This window comes from Asterias rubens, chromosome 11 (genome assembly GCF_902459465.1).
Source record: "Asterias rubens chromosome 11, eAstRub1.3, whole genome shotgun sequence".
Classification (NCBI taxonomy): Eukaryota; Metazoa; Echinodermata; class Asteroidea; order Forcipulatida; family Asteriidae; genus Asterias; species Asterias rubens.
In genome coordinates, this window is record NC_047072.1 from 12,750,599 (window position 1) to 12,766,204 (window position 15,606).

The 15,606-nt window shown below is 39.6% G+C and overlaps 1 protein-coding gene across 1 annotated transcript in view; it reads right to left on the reverse strand.

Moving 5' to 3' along the window:
- LOC117296720 overlaps positions 1–15,606 on the reverse strand; it is a 36,328-nt gene that overhangs the window by 10,709 nt on the left and 10,013 nt on the right. Inside the window, exons 3-10 of the mRNA XM_033779764.1 lie at positions 15,206–15,364; positions 13,333–13,434; positions 11,583–11,696; positions 10,102–10,190; positions 9,347–9,430; positions 6,742–6,856; positions 3,675–4,089; positions 250–1,003 (exon numbers count right to left, since the gene is read on the reverse strand). Of these exons, the coding sequence (XP_033635655.1) occupies positions 250–1,003; positions 3,675–4,089; positions 6,742–6,856; positions 9,347–9,430; positions 10,102–10,190; positions 11,583–11,696; positions 13,333–13,434; positions 15,206–15,364 (1,832 nt within the window). The remainder of the gene's footprint in view (positions 1–249; positions 1,004–3,674; positions 4,090–6,741; positions 6,857–9,346; positions 9,431–10,101; positions 10,191–11,582; positions 11,697–13,332; positions 13,435–15,205; positions 15,365–15,606) is intronic.

The following is a 15,606-nucleotide window of genomic DNA, read 5'->3' on the forward strand; positions in this document are numbered from 1 at the left end:
AGAAAAACATTTAAAAGAAAAAAACCTCCAGTTTTCTTTAGATCATGTTATGTAATGGACTCTACTTTTCTCGTTTAAATATTGTTTTTTTTTATGAATGCAAGTCTTTATAGAAAATCACAATAAGAAACCTTCAAAGACAAACCTTACATGTATTTGAACAAACATAACGTCATAATAGTTGTAGCTCCTTGTAAAGGTTTTCAAGGCAACAAATCAACCGTAAGAACTAAGAAATCAAATACAAACCTGCTGGTCATTCTCGGCTGGCTCTTGGCCGCATCCTGATTGCACATCATAGAAGCACCAGCCTTCTGAGCAGACTGTATGCTCCTCTCCTCCTCCCCTTCAGTGGATGCCTTCCTATCAGTTCGTTCCACTGTAACCCCTCTTCTATCTCTCTTCTTAGTCTGCTTCGGCGAGGTGGCCGTCGGACTCTTAGCCATCCTCCTACTATTGGCAATCTCCTTGATCCTCTTCAGCTCTGAGCTACTGAAGGTGTCGTCCTTCTTCCCCACTTCTCGGCTCGGTGATCGGTGACGGATCGGTGTGGTACCTGTTGGAGTAGCTGGATTGGTGTGTTTCCCCTGCACCACCCGCGGTTTCCGACTCAACTTCGGGCTAGGGGTGACGTGGACTTTAGCTTTCTTGGTTGCAGCCCCAACCTTAGCAAGTGGCTTCATCGGCCTTCTGTCATACTCATCGTACTTTGTCGTACTATGGGTCGGCTGCGGAGATGCAAGTTTCCCGGAGAGGTCGTGACCTATGTCCTTTTGACCTGATGACAAGAGTGACATATCCTTGTGGAATGTGAATGCTGTGTAGGGACGCTGCTGGGGCTTGACCTCTGCGGGGATTGGGTCAACATCGCGAGAGGGGATGGCATGGGGAGGGGCTGTTGAGGGTCGCTGGTCGATCGCCTTAGTCGGGGAGGATGCAGTGGACACTGGCAAGTATTGAGACTCGGAGGCTAGCTGACTTGTGTTACTCATGGTTTCTTCATCTGAAAAAAAAATCAACATCTCAGTAAGTTTTAATAGTGACTTTCTGTCAATCATCACCTGATCACCAAAAACCAAAACGACTGGCTCTCTCAAACACTCATCTAAAAAGGAACTAACATATATTGTGACCACAACTCCAACTGACATTGATAAATCTTGTAGTTTGCACAGAAAAGTCTCCCGAATTCCAACAACCTACTCCACGGTAGTAGAATATAAAGCAAGACAGTTGTCTAGAGAACAAAATCTACCTGCTTTCACAAGAAGACGATCAGAGCATACTGATCGAAACGTCGAGTTAAAACCAACGATTCTTTACAGAACCATCCCAACTCATTAGAGATAGTCACTACATGGGTTACCGCAAACCTTTCCATATAAAATCTACATGGCAAGTAGATACACAAATGGTGTTACCGCTAACCAAATTTAGGCACATGTACTGTAACAGGTGTATCCTTGATTAGAGCCCAACACTTACTGAAGACATCAGTAATGAGAGACCAATTATCCATCCTAAAACCAGCTGGACTTATGAACCTATTGTACTTTAAAGACAGTAGACACTATTGGTAATTGTCAAAGACTAGCCTTCATATCTCAACATGTGCATAAAATAACAAACCTGTGAAAATTTTAGCTCAGTCAGTCATCGAACTTGCGAGATAATAATGAAAGAAAAAACACCCTTGTCACACGAAGGTGTGCGTTTCGAGACCTCAAGATCTAAACTTGAGGTCTTGAAATCAAATTCGTGGAAAATTACTTCTTTCTTGAAAACTATGACACTTCAGAGGGAGCCATTTCTCACAATGTTTTATACCATCAACCTCTCCCCATTACTCGTCACCAAGAAAGGTTTTGTGCGAATAATTATTTTGAGTAATTACCAATAGTGTCCGCTGCCTTTAAGGGCCTAGTAACACAATGCAACTTTTATAGGCACCTTGGAGACAACCAACTGCAGTGCATGCTGCAATGTACAGGACCATTTACGTAGTAGATGAGTTATTTTTCAAACATTGTCTTACAATCCAATCCACACAAAAAATGGGTGAAAATTGAAATGTAAATGGCCTTTATACTTGGAGATTGCCTAGAACTGGGTGCCTGTAAATTAACTCGTGTGACATGGCCCTAAAAGAGATACATTACACTCTAACTTATTATTATTATTATTATTATTATTATTATTATTATTTATTCGGCCAGTGTCAAAAACAAATACATACAAGTAAAACAAAGGATAGTAAGACTTCAAAAAAAGGTAACTTAAATACAGGGTAACTAGAGGAGCGGGATTAGACAAAAGGGTACAGGACAGGTACGGGATGTGGAGGAAGGAAGAGGAAGGGACAACAATCCATTCTAAGACGGCCAGGATAAACAAAAGCGACATGTATTTAAGAAGATCTTGGAATGAGAACACCCTAACAGTCCTGACAGTTTCCTTTCTTTGATACATGTCTCAAGGATGTTTTTACAAAGTGAATTAAATGTTACAAGATGTAACATCGGTTATAACATGTGTATCTGCTTTGTTTGGCACACAGACTTAAGCACTTCAAAAGTGCATACACATTACATAAGTGAAAGCAAATGCAAAGCGAATGACGTGACGCAAACAACACCTAATGCCCCGTTTTTTTTCAGAAATTCGCTTTTCTTTCTAGTTACGTGTACAACAGTAAGCAGCCATGCTATCGGTGAGGCAGGCTTGGAATATAACAATGGCCTTGAGACAGCTAGTCTACTAATCAGAGATGTGATAGGCTGTTGAAAAAAAACCTGAACTATATGAGCGCAAAGCGTGAAAGCTTAAGCGTGAAATCTTGCGAGCGCGAAAGCTTGCTTCCATACATTTCAATCTTTGGTTATAAAAGCCCTACTCTGCAATCTGGGGTGTTCCATTGTTTAATCTTCATTTTCTTATAAATTTGATGTAAGTTATAATATATGTCTCCTGACGATGACTAGAGCAAGCTAGTCGAAACGTTGAGATCAATTTCAGAACTGACTCCGCGGCAGTACAGTTAATTACGATCCTATAAGCTAAAGTAGTAGTCCAGTCTAATTTCTATACCATCCGCTGTGGTAATAGTTAAAAAGCAGGACAGTTCTTTTCAGAACTGAGAAGTCTCCCGAACCTCCGATTATCTACTCCGCGGCAGTAGAATAAAGCAAGACAGTTCTCTAAGAACAAACTCTACCTGGCAAGTAGATACACACATGGTGTTACCGCAAACCAAATTTACATTCATACCTCACCATGCAATGCCTCAAATCCTATATTATAATATATATATATATTTGGGGGGAGCCAGGGGTGGATTTCACAAAGAGTTAAGAATAATCTTGAGTTAGGACGAGTTACTCGAGTTACTCGTCCTTACTTGGGACAAGCCATACATTTTGTATACCACCTAGGAATAGTCCTAGTCCTCAGACGAGAACCGGTGTATACCACCTAGGACTAGTCCTAGTCCTCAGACGAGAACCGGTGTATACCACCTAGGACTAGTCCTAGTCCTCAGACGAGAACCGGTGTATACCACCTAGGAATAGTCCTAAGTTAGGACTAATCCTATTTGTGTGTGAAACCGACCCCTGGGGTTAAAAAAAAAAAAATCTGGTTAAAAACCGAGAAATCCCATCCCTGACTGAACTCACTTTCTAGATCCTGCAGCACCATATCGAGCAAGTTTTCTCTTTCCATAGCGCCAGGTTTGAAGTTCAATTGCACAGGCTGTCCCCCCGCTGTTGTTGACTCCCAGGCCGTCCCTGGTACTCCTCCTACCTGCCTGGTGTCCTGCATCCCCTGAGGAGAGGAAGCCACAGCGTCAGAGTGGACCCCTCCTTCCATCGGAGACTTTGGAGATTTCTTCCCGGAGCTCTTGCCAGTGGCAGGAGTGCTCTGCCTCGGTGAGTGTCTGTGGTGTGGACCTCCCTGGTGGGGAGATCTTTCGGAAGGACTACTGGCAGGATGGTGATGGTGGGACATGGTGGGAGGGCGTTGGAGCTGCTGTTGGTGAAGACGCTGCTGCTGTAAGATCTTGACCAGTTTCTCATCTTCTTTTGTCTGCAGCTATTAAATTAAATATTTATCATATATTTATTTTCGGCCACCATCAAGGACTGGAATGCCTTACCCGGGAGTGTGATTACTAGCAACTCATTAGATATCTTCAAAGATCTTCACATCAAAAATTAAGCCATCCCATCCACACAATACGCAAAACTGGTGTGATGTTTCTTTAGAATTTTGTTTTTGCCGGCTCAACTATACAGATACAGATACATATATCTTTGAATAAATGAGCACAAGATTTGGGGCTTTACTATCCCCAAGTAAATTCTAAAACATTTGAAATGCTTATTTTCATTTCCCTATTGCCTGAAACAACAAAATTGGTGAGGGGATTCAAATTCATAAAAAACACACCAATAAAACCTTTTAGAATGCCCCAGATTGCACAGTAAAAAAACCAAAGATAAACATCAACTAAAAACATTCAGAGGACAGCATTTCAATAAGCCATTTGCGAGTTAGATTTGAAGATTGTCTGGTACAATGACTCGTTTAGTTATAATGTACCGCTTACAATTTAATTCCTCAGACTATGGAGACAGTTGCTAGTTCAAAATGGTTCAGGGCAAGCCTTTGTATAGCAACCTCCAGGGGCCAATTTCATAGAGCTGCTAAGCACAAAAATTTGCTAAGCATGAAATTTTGGCCTTCATAAAAACAGGATTTCTAACAAAATTTCCACGTGATTTTCAGGAAAAGCAAACAACAGCTGAATATCAGTAACGGACAAAATGCATCAAATGGAAATTTTGTTGGGTATCATGTTTTTATCAAATTTCATGCTAAGCAAATTTTTGTGCTTAGCAGCTCTATGAAATTGGGCCCTGATGAGCACACCCTGGTACCATTTTGCCTTAACACTCAAAATAGGCCAAACTTCCATAAATTTATTTCAGAATATGCCCCAACAGTTTTGAAAAATTCTGGAAAGAACCCTGCACAATTAGTTGACGATGTAATATCAACATACTATATCATGTATATCTAAATAATAAAGCCCAACAAATAAATGAATGATAGCACAAATAAAGTGGATTGGTTTTCTTTAAAACTTTATCAGTTTAACTTTCTTACTTTTAAAGACCACGATATTGAAACTAGGTCAATTTTTTGTTTGTGGAAGCAACCGATAATTGCCGTTTCCTCGTTCGATTTTTTTATTTTTTTTTTTATTTTTTTATTGTTACCTTCATACCATAGTACATTTATTTCAATGCTGTCATACAAAACAACATATTGACATATATTCAGTGTCACAAGACCTCACTGTGAGAGATTTAGAAGCTTAATGTACCACTGGCAGGAAGGCTGACCTCAGGGAACGAGCCTGTCTCTAGTAATGAGTGATGATTGAGAGATCCTACTGTACAGAGATGCTCATAGAGGGAGGTAAGGGCTGTCTGCTGAAAATAACGACCTGAGCCCAATTCAATTTCATAGAGTTGCATGCTTTAAAGCAGAACATATTGCAGAACAATCTCACGCTTGGCAGAAATGAGCAGGATACCAGTCGTAAACTGTACATGTGACATAGTGCTTTCACTGGTAACCCTGTTATGATAGTTATGTTGTGCTTGGCTAATTTTAGTGCATAAATTATTATTATTATTATTATTATTATTTTATTCGCCATAACAGTACAAAACAAAATACATTGACAACATTATACCCCAAGATGGGCAAGGGACAACAAAAGCAAATACATACTATGATCCGTAGATCTGTTGCCCCACATCATGATTTGCACACAGCATTGCAACATGCAGAAAATTTATGTTTTGCATTCGCAGTGACGTTAGGGAGTTATACGTATCTTTGTGGAAGTGTAAAAATCTCATTACTGGTTACGTGCGATTTTGAAATTGTAGGATTTGAGGCATTGCATGGTGAGGTATCAATGTATATTTGGTTTGCGGTAACACCATGTGTGTATCTACTTGCTAGGTAGAGTTGTTCTTAGGGAACTGTCTTGCTTTATTCTACTGCCGAGGAGTAGATAATCGGAGGTTCGGGAGACTTCTCAGGAGACTGGCGATGACTAGAGCAAGCTAGTCGAAACGTTGAGACCAATTTCAGAACTGACTCCGCGGCAGTACAGTTAATTACGATCCTATAAGCTAAAGTAGTAGTCCAGTCTAATTTCTATACCATCCGCCCTGGTAATAGTTAAAAAGCAGGACAGTTCTTTTCAGAACTGAGAAGTCTCCCGAACCTCCGATTATCTACTCCTCGGCAGTAGAATAAAGCAAGACAGTTCCCTAAGAACAACTCTACCTGGCAAGTAGAGTTGCTTCTTTGTAAAGAAATAGCCGAGATGTGTGTACAGACAAAACAAGTATATGCTGAGACACAACACGTTTGCATTGATCACTTCATGTGAGGTACAGTTTTTGGCAAAACTGAGATATGAGATCTACGCACTTACATAAAGATACCATCTACAATGTATTGACCCAATTCACCTGACGTCATCATCAGAATAATCTTGGGTGCGTCATATTGGTGGGCAATGTCATTGTGCGTTATTCAGTAAAGTGCGCATTTTAGGTGAAGCGGCGTTTACACCTAAACCTTTTGGCCACCAAAAGTGGTGAACGTGGACAGTCGCCGCGGGTTACGAGCGTGCAAGCGGTCAATAGCGTAATTTACCTCGGTCTCAGCTGGGACAGGGCATGTGTGGCTGAGAAACTCCACAAGCTGGGCATGCTGTCCTGGATGGAATGAACGTCCCTTCCCTTGACTGTACAGCCACTCCCCTTTCAAACTGAGATTGAACGGAAACAAGATACAGAGGTCAAATCAGAAACCACAAGGGAATCCGACGGATAAATTTAAAATGATTTGGGGTTGAACAGGCTAAATAAATATTTACTAGAGCAGGATTTGAGCCAACGGGAATCGGTACAAGAGAAAAAGAGTACTGTTAAAGGAATGTTACAGAATTGGTAAGAAACAAAAATCGTGAAGATCACAGATTTACATAAAACTTACACGGTCTAATATTGATGATAGTAGAAAACATCCCTTGAAATATTTCTGTCTGAAACTTCATATTTAATGAGAAATAAACAATCTAATTTCGCGTTTGGAGTTTATCGCTCACTGAGCGTTTTATTTATTTTTATTTTGGCATCAATGCAATGCAAAATTTGTAATCGTTTTTCCACTATTCTCCCGTGACCCAGATGGCCGATTGATCTCAAACTTCTACAGGTTTGTCAGTTTATGTATATGGTGGATTACATAAAGTGCTTACACTGCCAGCAACTGTTTTGTTAGCAAAAACCAATTCTGTAATGTTCCTTTAAATTTTAGAAACATTGGAGGGACACCCACATAAGGCATTGTATAATAAAACAAACAGAAAAGCACGGCAAGACTTTATGCTGTTTTTTCCGTTTTCAATGGCACAACTACATGTAAAAAACCAAAAACTAAAGATTCCCAAATTGTTGTTGTTTTCCTCAACCGGAACCTTGACTTACTTATGGCTACTTGGCCCAGTTTCATGAAAACTGGTAAGCACAAAAACTTGATGAGCACACAAAAGTATTGCTTAACAGAAATAGGTTACCAGGCAAAACTACATTATATATATATACATTATTGTGATTGGTGCCCCAATAAATTTTCGCTTAGCAAAGAAATTTGTCAAGCAGTATTTTCTGATTAACAGCTTTATACAATTGGACCCTGGAAAATGATACATTATGATCAAACTTTCCTAAAATAAGACAATGTCTTAAAAAAGACTAATCCCGGCAGGAAATTAAAAATTGTTTTCAAGTCTAAATAAAAAAAAGAAATTCAACTTAACAGGTGATGAGTAAAAACTGTGAGTAGCAAGTGCATCATTCTAATTAGCAAGAAAATTCACAGAAATTACAAATGCATCGTTTAAATTGGGCTGTCAAATTTGCTTTTAGATTGCACAGGGTTCAGACCTTGGTCGACCCGGGGAAACTAATCAAAAGTTTTTAGAGCATTTTGAGTGACAACATGGAACACCAGGGCCCCATTTCATAGCACTGCTCAACAATGAGCAAACTTTGGGGCGAACTAAAGCAGAAATGTCTTTGAAGCGTATAAGTGTATCTCACATGTTAGCAAGACAATAAGGCGGCCAGCTTGCACAATCACCATGAATTTACACTGTCACATCATTCATTTTCATACAGTAAACACCGGAAGGTTAGCATGTCTTATCAGGCGCTTACGGTTAGCAGCGCTATGAAATGGAAAGCGGATAGTAAGCACAAAATCAGCCAGTTTTAATGGCAGCTGAAGCAATTTGGCCTTGGATCTCTAAAGGCTCAAGCATAAACCCATAATGCTTTTTCCAGCTTACTATAAATCCAGGCCTATATACTTCGTTCTTGAAAGGGCAAGGGCACCAATGCTTTTTCTCCTTGGTAAAGGGCACCCTATGAGGAAACTGTACATTTCTACTGGAGCATTTCAAGGGCAAGAATGCAATGACAAGGGCCCAATTTCATAGCGCTGCTTAGCGGCAGATTTTGTGTTTATTGTGCAATTTCTATTTCATAGCGCTGCTAACCTGTGAAATATGCTAGGGCTTAAGCAAATTTTTCTGTGGCAGTAAGCACGCAAATTTGCTTACCGTTAAGCAGCGCTATGCCCTCGGCCCAATATCATAAAGCCTGTAAGCACAAAAACTTGCTAAGCACAGAAAACTCTTGCTCAGAAAAAATAGGTTACCAGCCAAAATACCATACATTTACCATTGCTGTGACTGGTACCCTGCTCATTTCCTGCTCATCAGCAAAGAAATATGCAAAGCGTAATGTTCTGCTAAACAGCTTTATGAAATTAGGCCCCAGGGGGGCATGGAAGCAATCGCCTCTGTTGCCTCTGTGAAGTATCAGGCCAGTTAATATACATGTACAAACCAGGGCCCAGTTTCATAGCGCTGCTTAGCGGCCAATTTTGTGCTTACTGTGCGATTTCCATTTCATAGCGCTGCAAACAAGAAGCACAGGAAAAATGCATGCTAACCTTCCGGTGCTAACCTTCCGGTGCTTACCACACGAAAATAAATGGCGTCACAAATGCAAATCTATGGTAAACACGCAATATGGCCGCCCAATTTTTCTGCTAACCTGTGAAATACGCTTGCACCGTAGCAAATTTTTCGGCTACAGTAAGCACGAAAATTTGCTTACCGTTAAGTGGCGCTATGAAATTGGGCCCGGTACCCCCAAGCCAGACACGTAGACTCTGTATTTTTCCATACCTTTCTTTCTGGGTGACAACATGGCCGTCTAGCATCTTAAGACTCAAGCACCAGTTGACAATGTACGGCCTGTAATCAAAACAGCTGAACAGGCATTCTTAATGTCAAGGAAACTCATTCATTATACTGACATCCGGGAGAACTGAACGATAACAGTCACAAGCGATTAATCTGGAAAGCCCAGGACATCTAAGACTCGAAAACCAATTCTGATATAAGGTCGGCTCACACATGTTATAATAAATGTTGTCATTTGGGGCTTGTCACACGGGGTAACTTGTGTACGCAACCAACTGCAGTGCTTCCTACAGACAGGACCACTTTGGTAGCACATTAGTCATTTTACAAACGATGTCTTACGATCCCCAAGAATAATATGTGAACGTTTAAATGTGAATGGCTTTTCTTCTCCGAGGTTGCCTGGAACTGGTTGCCTGTAATTTGCCTCTTATCGAAAAGCTGCCGAAAGCTTCTATCATACAGTTTTCATTGCCATTAATTTTAAGAGTTACTACCTGACGTATATACCTTCCATTTAACCATGGAGTAAAATCCTCCCAGGACCTCACCAAGGCTGTATATCACGGGGATATAAGAGACACAGTGTGGAAAAGGTTTTTGAACTTCAATCTCCTTGCAGTTTGAATCAATAAGGTTGTACCTTCCCACGCCTCAGGGTTTCTTTTCCCTCGACACAAGTCAAACAATGTGGTCTTTATGCGATGCCTCACTGTCGACATTTATAAAAAGGATACAAATTTGAGGATGAGGTTGACATTATGACGCACGGGTTGTTCATGAGGGAGAGCTGTTGAAGTTGTGACAGACAGGAAAGATACGATACCTACGGGAAGTGAAAACACAATCAGATTAATACTTGCAAGCGTGTATACTCAGTACAGACTTTCCCCGAGTTTTGTGAAGAAAACAAATCAAAGGAATATTTCTCAGGTGGGACACGAACCCACGACCTTTGCCATGTTTGCCATTCTAGAGCAGATGTCTAATCAACTAGACCACCAAGATTGCCCAGCTTAGCTAAAAAAAATAGTCAAAATTTTGACTCCATAAAATGGCCGACCATGTTAGTGCGCAACGTAAAAGGAAAAAAGTGCAATTTCGAGTGAAACTTTTGTGGATTATTATATTCTACTTTTAATACTTTTAACATATCTATCTAACCATTTGCATTTCATAACAAACGGTTTCAAACGCTTCTCAAACCCCAACTCGTCCGATCCAAGGCAACGTGTTCCTTTAAATCATGACCCTCAACTTCATGAGGTCAGAGTAAATATAATCCCCCTCCCGGAGTGTTGACACTACTCAGCGTTTATGGGTCTTAATCAAGGAAGCAGCTACGTCCAACTTCATCAGATTCAATAATGACTTGATTCACGCTAAGCCATTATAAGCTAGTGTCCAACTATCTCCTTGAGACAACGTGGGCAGAGTCTTAGGGCGTCTTCAAAGATGAGCTCAACCAACCAAAGAAATCGTGTTAATCTTATTCAAAGGCTTTTAACCTTTAGAGGCTGCTCATTTCTGTATGACCCTAACCATACGGCCAGACACGATTAAGATATTATTAAAACAGACAGACATGCGTATGTATAGAACTTATAATAACGTACATGTATGTATAGAACTTATAATAATAATAAGCTAGCATTCATATAGCACCTTTTCCATAGGTTACAAAGCGCTTGGATATGTCCAACACAAACTTCCTATTGCAATGTCACAGCCTAAATGTTTTATAACTGTAAAATGATTTCTAGGCCTGCGATGTGATCAAGCAACATGTTAAAATGAGGTGTTTTTAAAAACAGGCCACGAGGTGAAATTTGCAAAAACACTTTACACTCTCAACTCAACTTTAAACCCCCTTTTCTCAGTTTTAATCCCCCGCATCTCTTGGTGGTTCCACTTTCACACCTTTTGAACCAAAGGTTGTGTGTGTATTGTCAATCGATGTACATATTATTTTACCCATTTATAGTTTATTTTGTAGTTTCCTTAATTTGTAAAATAAAATGGCGCAGCCTTTTTTTCTTGTTTCTTATTCAATTGAATGAACCATTAATAGAAATCAACATGGGGGGAGAGGGGTAGCAGTTTTAAAGGCATAGATTACGTTTTTTTTAAATATTGCGTCGACAAACAACTTATTTTACTTGAATGCATTCATACAGTTACACTGTATCCTAGAAAAGAAAGACAATGACGTCCTTACCTCTGCCAAATCTGAGAGTTCATTCTCAGCCAGGGATAATATTTCAATGGACGTTGGGAAGTAAGCCGGTACACTCCTTAGCGTGGTCAAGATGTTACCGTGAAGCAACAGTGTCTGTGGAGAGAGAATGAAATCAAAATAACCCAAATGTCAACCTTAGGTTAGTTACAAAAGGCTCCCCCTGAAGTAGTATAGTATATTAAAAGAACCCAGGCCTGACGCCTTTTAAAAAGGCATCTGAAAGCACACATATTTGTGGAAATTAAGGGTGTATTTTTCTTTCATTATTCTCTTGCAACTACTCTGACCAATTGAGCACAAATTTTCACAAATTTGTTGTGTTTTACATTATGTTGGATACATCAAGTGAGAATACTAGTCTTTGACAATTACCAAAGGTGTCCAGTATCATTAAAGACACTTGACACTATTGGAAATTGTCAAAGACGAGTCTTCCCACTTGCTGTATCTCAACAATATGCATAAAATAACAAACCTGTGAAAATTTGAGCTCAATCGGTCATCAAAGTTACGAGATAATAATGAAAAAAAAAAACTCCCTCGTCACACAAAGTTGTGTGCTTTCAGATGCTTGATTTGGAGACCTCAAATTCTAATTCCGAGGTCTCAAAATCAAATTTTTGGAAAAATACTTCTTTCTTGAAAACTACGTTACTTCACAGGGAGCTGTTTCTCACAATGTTTTATACTACATGTATCAACCTCTCCCCATTACTCATTACCAAGTAAGGTTGTATTGCTAATAATTATTTTGAGTAAGTACCAATTAGTGTCCACTGCCTTTAAAGCACAATGCAGCAGCTCATTCTGTGTTTGAACTAAAGACTGTATTGTGCATGTTCTGCAACCGTGTCATTTTTAATCATAATTAACCACATCCACTTAACGCTTGCTGAGCACATTTTGATTAATGTCTCTCTCCATTAATTGTATGAATACTGATCGTTTGATGGCACCGAGTGAGGTACAAGTACATTATATAAATAAATGCCTTTTGTTACACATCCCAACATCACAACATGCAAAAGTCCATTGTATGTAAAAACCATAGAAATAGAACCCGGAGAACGCTGAGCTCGGCCGCCCTCTGTGTCGTCTGTTGACGCGACGTAGCAATACGGGTTTATGGCAAAATGATCACCGCGTGACAGTAGTCTCGCGGCAGTCTCCCGAGAATACCGCGGGAATCGCGGGGAGATTCAGAATAGAGTTGGAATGCTATCACAGCGACAGACATTTAACGACGTGTCCACAAGTCAAGTAATGTACATGTAGTAGCAGTTTCTTGTTTGAGAGTATGTCCCAAACAAGAGTCAACAGGAAATTGGCAATCAATGCAACAAGGTATAAGTGGCTATTCTTAGATCAGTCAGGGAAGGAGGGAAAATGAAGGGGTCAGACGGGAGAGCTATTTTGAAGGCCCCCTTGAGCATAAAACTGTACGATTTATAAAAAGTGTATGTAAAAAGCCATGAGAAAGAATGGTACTTGTCATTCACAATTTGATTTTTTTGATTTATAAATAAAACATTTTTTTTTAGTTGAATGAATACAAATTTACGTGAGCGGATCTAACGACCGCCAGATAAACGTGCCGGCGCTCTACCAACTGAGCTACATGTACGAGTATCTAGCCCAAAGTTGATAGTCTCCTATCTTAAGCAATACCCTAGCTTGTGGTGTGATCTATACCCCGCTTCCCCAGGCTTCTTGGCGCCCCCCCCCTTACCTTGAGACCTGTTAACATGGAGATGTCGCTGACCGAGGAGATGCTGTTGTCAGATAGATCCAGATGTTTTAGTCTCAGATTGCTGTTCAGGTGGTCAATACTCTGAAATCAATATGAACAAACGCCGGTGTTAGGGTAAAACTAAAATTAAAAATAATGGGTGCATTCGATTAGTTTCCCTGGGTCGACCACGCGGTGCTCATTTGGGTAAGCCTCTGACAAGAGCTAATGGAACGATCACACTCACCCTCTTGTGGTGACGTCATGCACCTGGGGCCAGCCCCAAGTGACCCACTCAACAAGCAGGGCACTTGGGGCTGACCCGGGTGAGCCCCTGGAATGACGTCAAAGCTATTCGAACATAGGCCTACCGGGGGCAGACCGAGGTCGACCCAGAGAAGCTAATCGAATGCACCCATAGTAATACATGCCCCTGGTTTTGGCCTTGGTGCCCTTCAAACGTTTCCCATTGACTTAAGGATTTTCCTATTTTTTATAAAATGAAAATGGCCTTGCCCTTACCCTTCTAACATATTCAAAGATGATTTCTTTAAAGGATTTGGGTACTTTTTCAAAATGTCCACAGATTTACATTAAACTTACAGAGTTTGAAGATTATGATAGTAGAAAGCTTCCCTTCAAATATTACTAACTAAGGTTCTGTAGTTTTTTGAGAAATGAGTAAAACAAGTCACAAAATAATTTTCGTCTCAGGAAGACGAAAAGTATTTTAGCATGTAAAATCCCATTAACCAGTTATGATATTATACCATAACCATAGCATAACTGGTTTTAAAATACCTTTTTACATGCTAAAACTGAGACGAAAGTTATTTGTTTTACTAATTTCTCAAAAACTACAGCACCTCAGTAAGTAAAATTTCAAGGGGAAGCTTTCTACTATCATACTCTTCAAACTGTGTAAGTTTAATGTAAATCTGTGGACATTGTGTTTTGTGTTAGGAAAAAGTACATAGACCCTTTATTAGTTATGTGTTTTTCTTATTTTACATATTTATCTTTCTTTTTGTATTTAAAAGCATGAATGTCATTGGCAATTTCTATCTAACATGTCTAAAGTAAAAGTGTTAATAGCATTAAACAAAATCTATCAAATTTAATCTAATCTTGTGTTCAAAGTGCAATTTACAAATTCTATTATAATATTGAATATTGTATTAGTAGAGAATAATTCTTTGAAATAATTGTCTTACTAATTGAGTTTCCTTTCAAATAATTAAACACCTCTTGGAACCAGCCAATAAATGTCCAAGTTCTTGATCTTTGTTTCCACAAGTGTGTTCTGTATTAAACCCACAAATATTTTTGCACACAACCAGATCTTTCCACTCCAATTTGAACTGATTATTTATTTCCACAAAACCTCCAAAAATGGAGAAGATAAAAAAATATTCATAAAAATTACATCAAATATACAGTATAAGGGATATTAACACATAAATAAAATAAAAAGGATAACCCTGACACTCTTGACAAAGTATGAAACAAAAGGATTGTCAGAACGATCTGAGTAGCAGACCGAGAGTATCAAGGTCATCAAATTCAAGAAACTGATTACAAAACAAAACTGTTTTTAGCAATTCTATTATTTTTTTTTAAAGATCAGATCTTTCTTTCTCCAATGAATGATAAGCTTGGGGTTACCATGGCCTTTGAGGTTTAGTCGGAGTATTTTTTGGGCGACTAGTTCACTATTGGGGCTAAAGCAGAGTATAGTGCATAACCAGTCAACTAAAGTCACCAACACAAAATCATTTTCGTACAGTAGTCACTGATTGTAAACACCAGAAAGATCTAAGTCAAAGCCAATAGCAGCCGTACTGTAGCCAAAATCCAGAGCCACTAGCCTTACCTTGATGCTGTTCCCAGATAAGTTAAGCCATTCCAGGTTGAGTAGATCCCTCAAGCCCTCTATTGACTGGATGCTGTTATTAGGTAGGTTGAGTACACGTAGCGTTCTTGTCTTTGAGATACCACTCATGCGTACCAGACGATTACTGGCTATGGAAAGCTGTATGGGAATAAGCAAGATCAAAGAGACTCAATGGAGATCTTTGTAGATAGTAGGCCTATAGGGTGCGTTCGATAAACTTCTCTGGGTCATCACAATAGAAAGTGGCTTCTTATATAGACGATGTGACCTCTGACGTCACTCGAAAACCATACATGATTTGATTCGACCCATACCGCCGGGCAAAACCTTTGTGTTTTGGCAGCCAGCTAGAAAGTACACGCAATCTTACTATGACTATG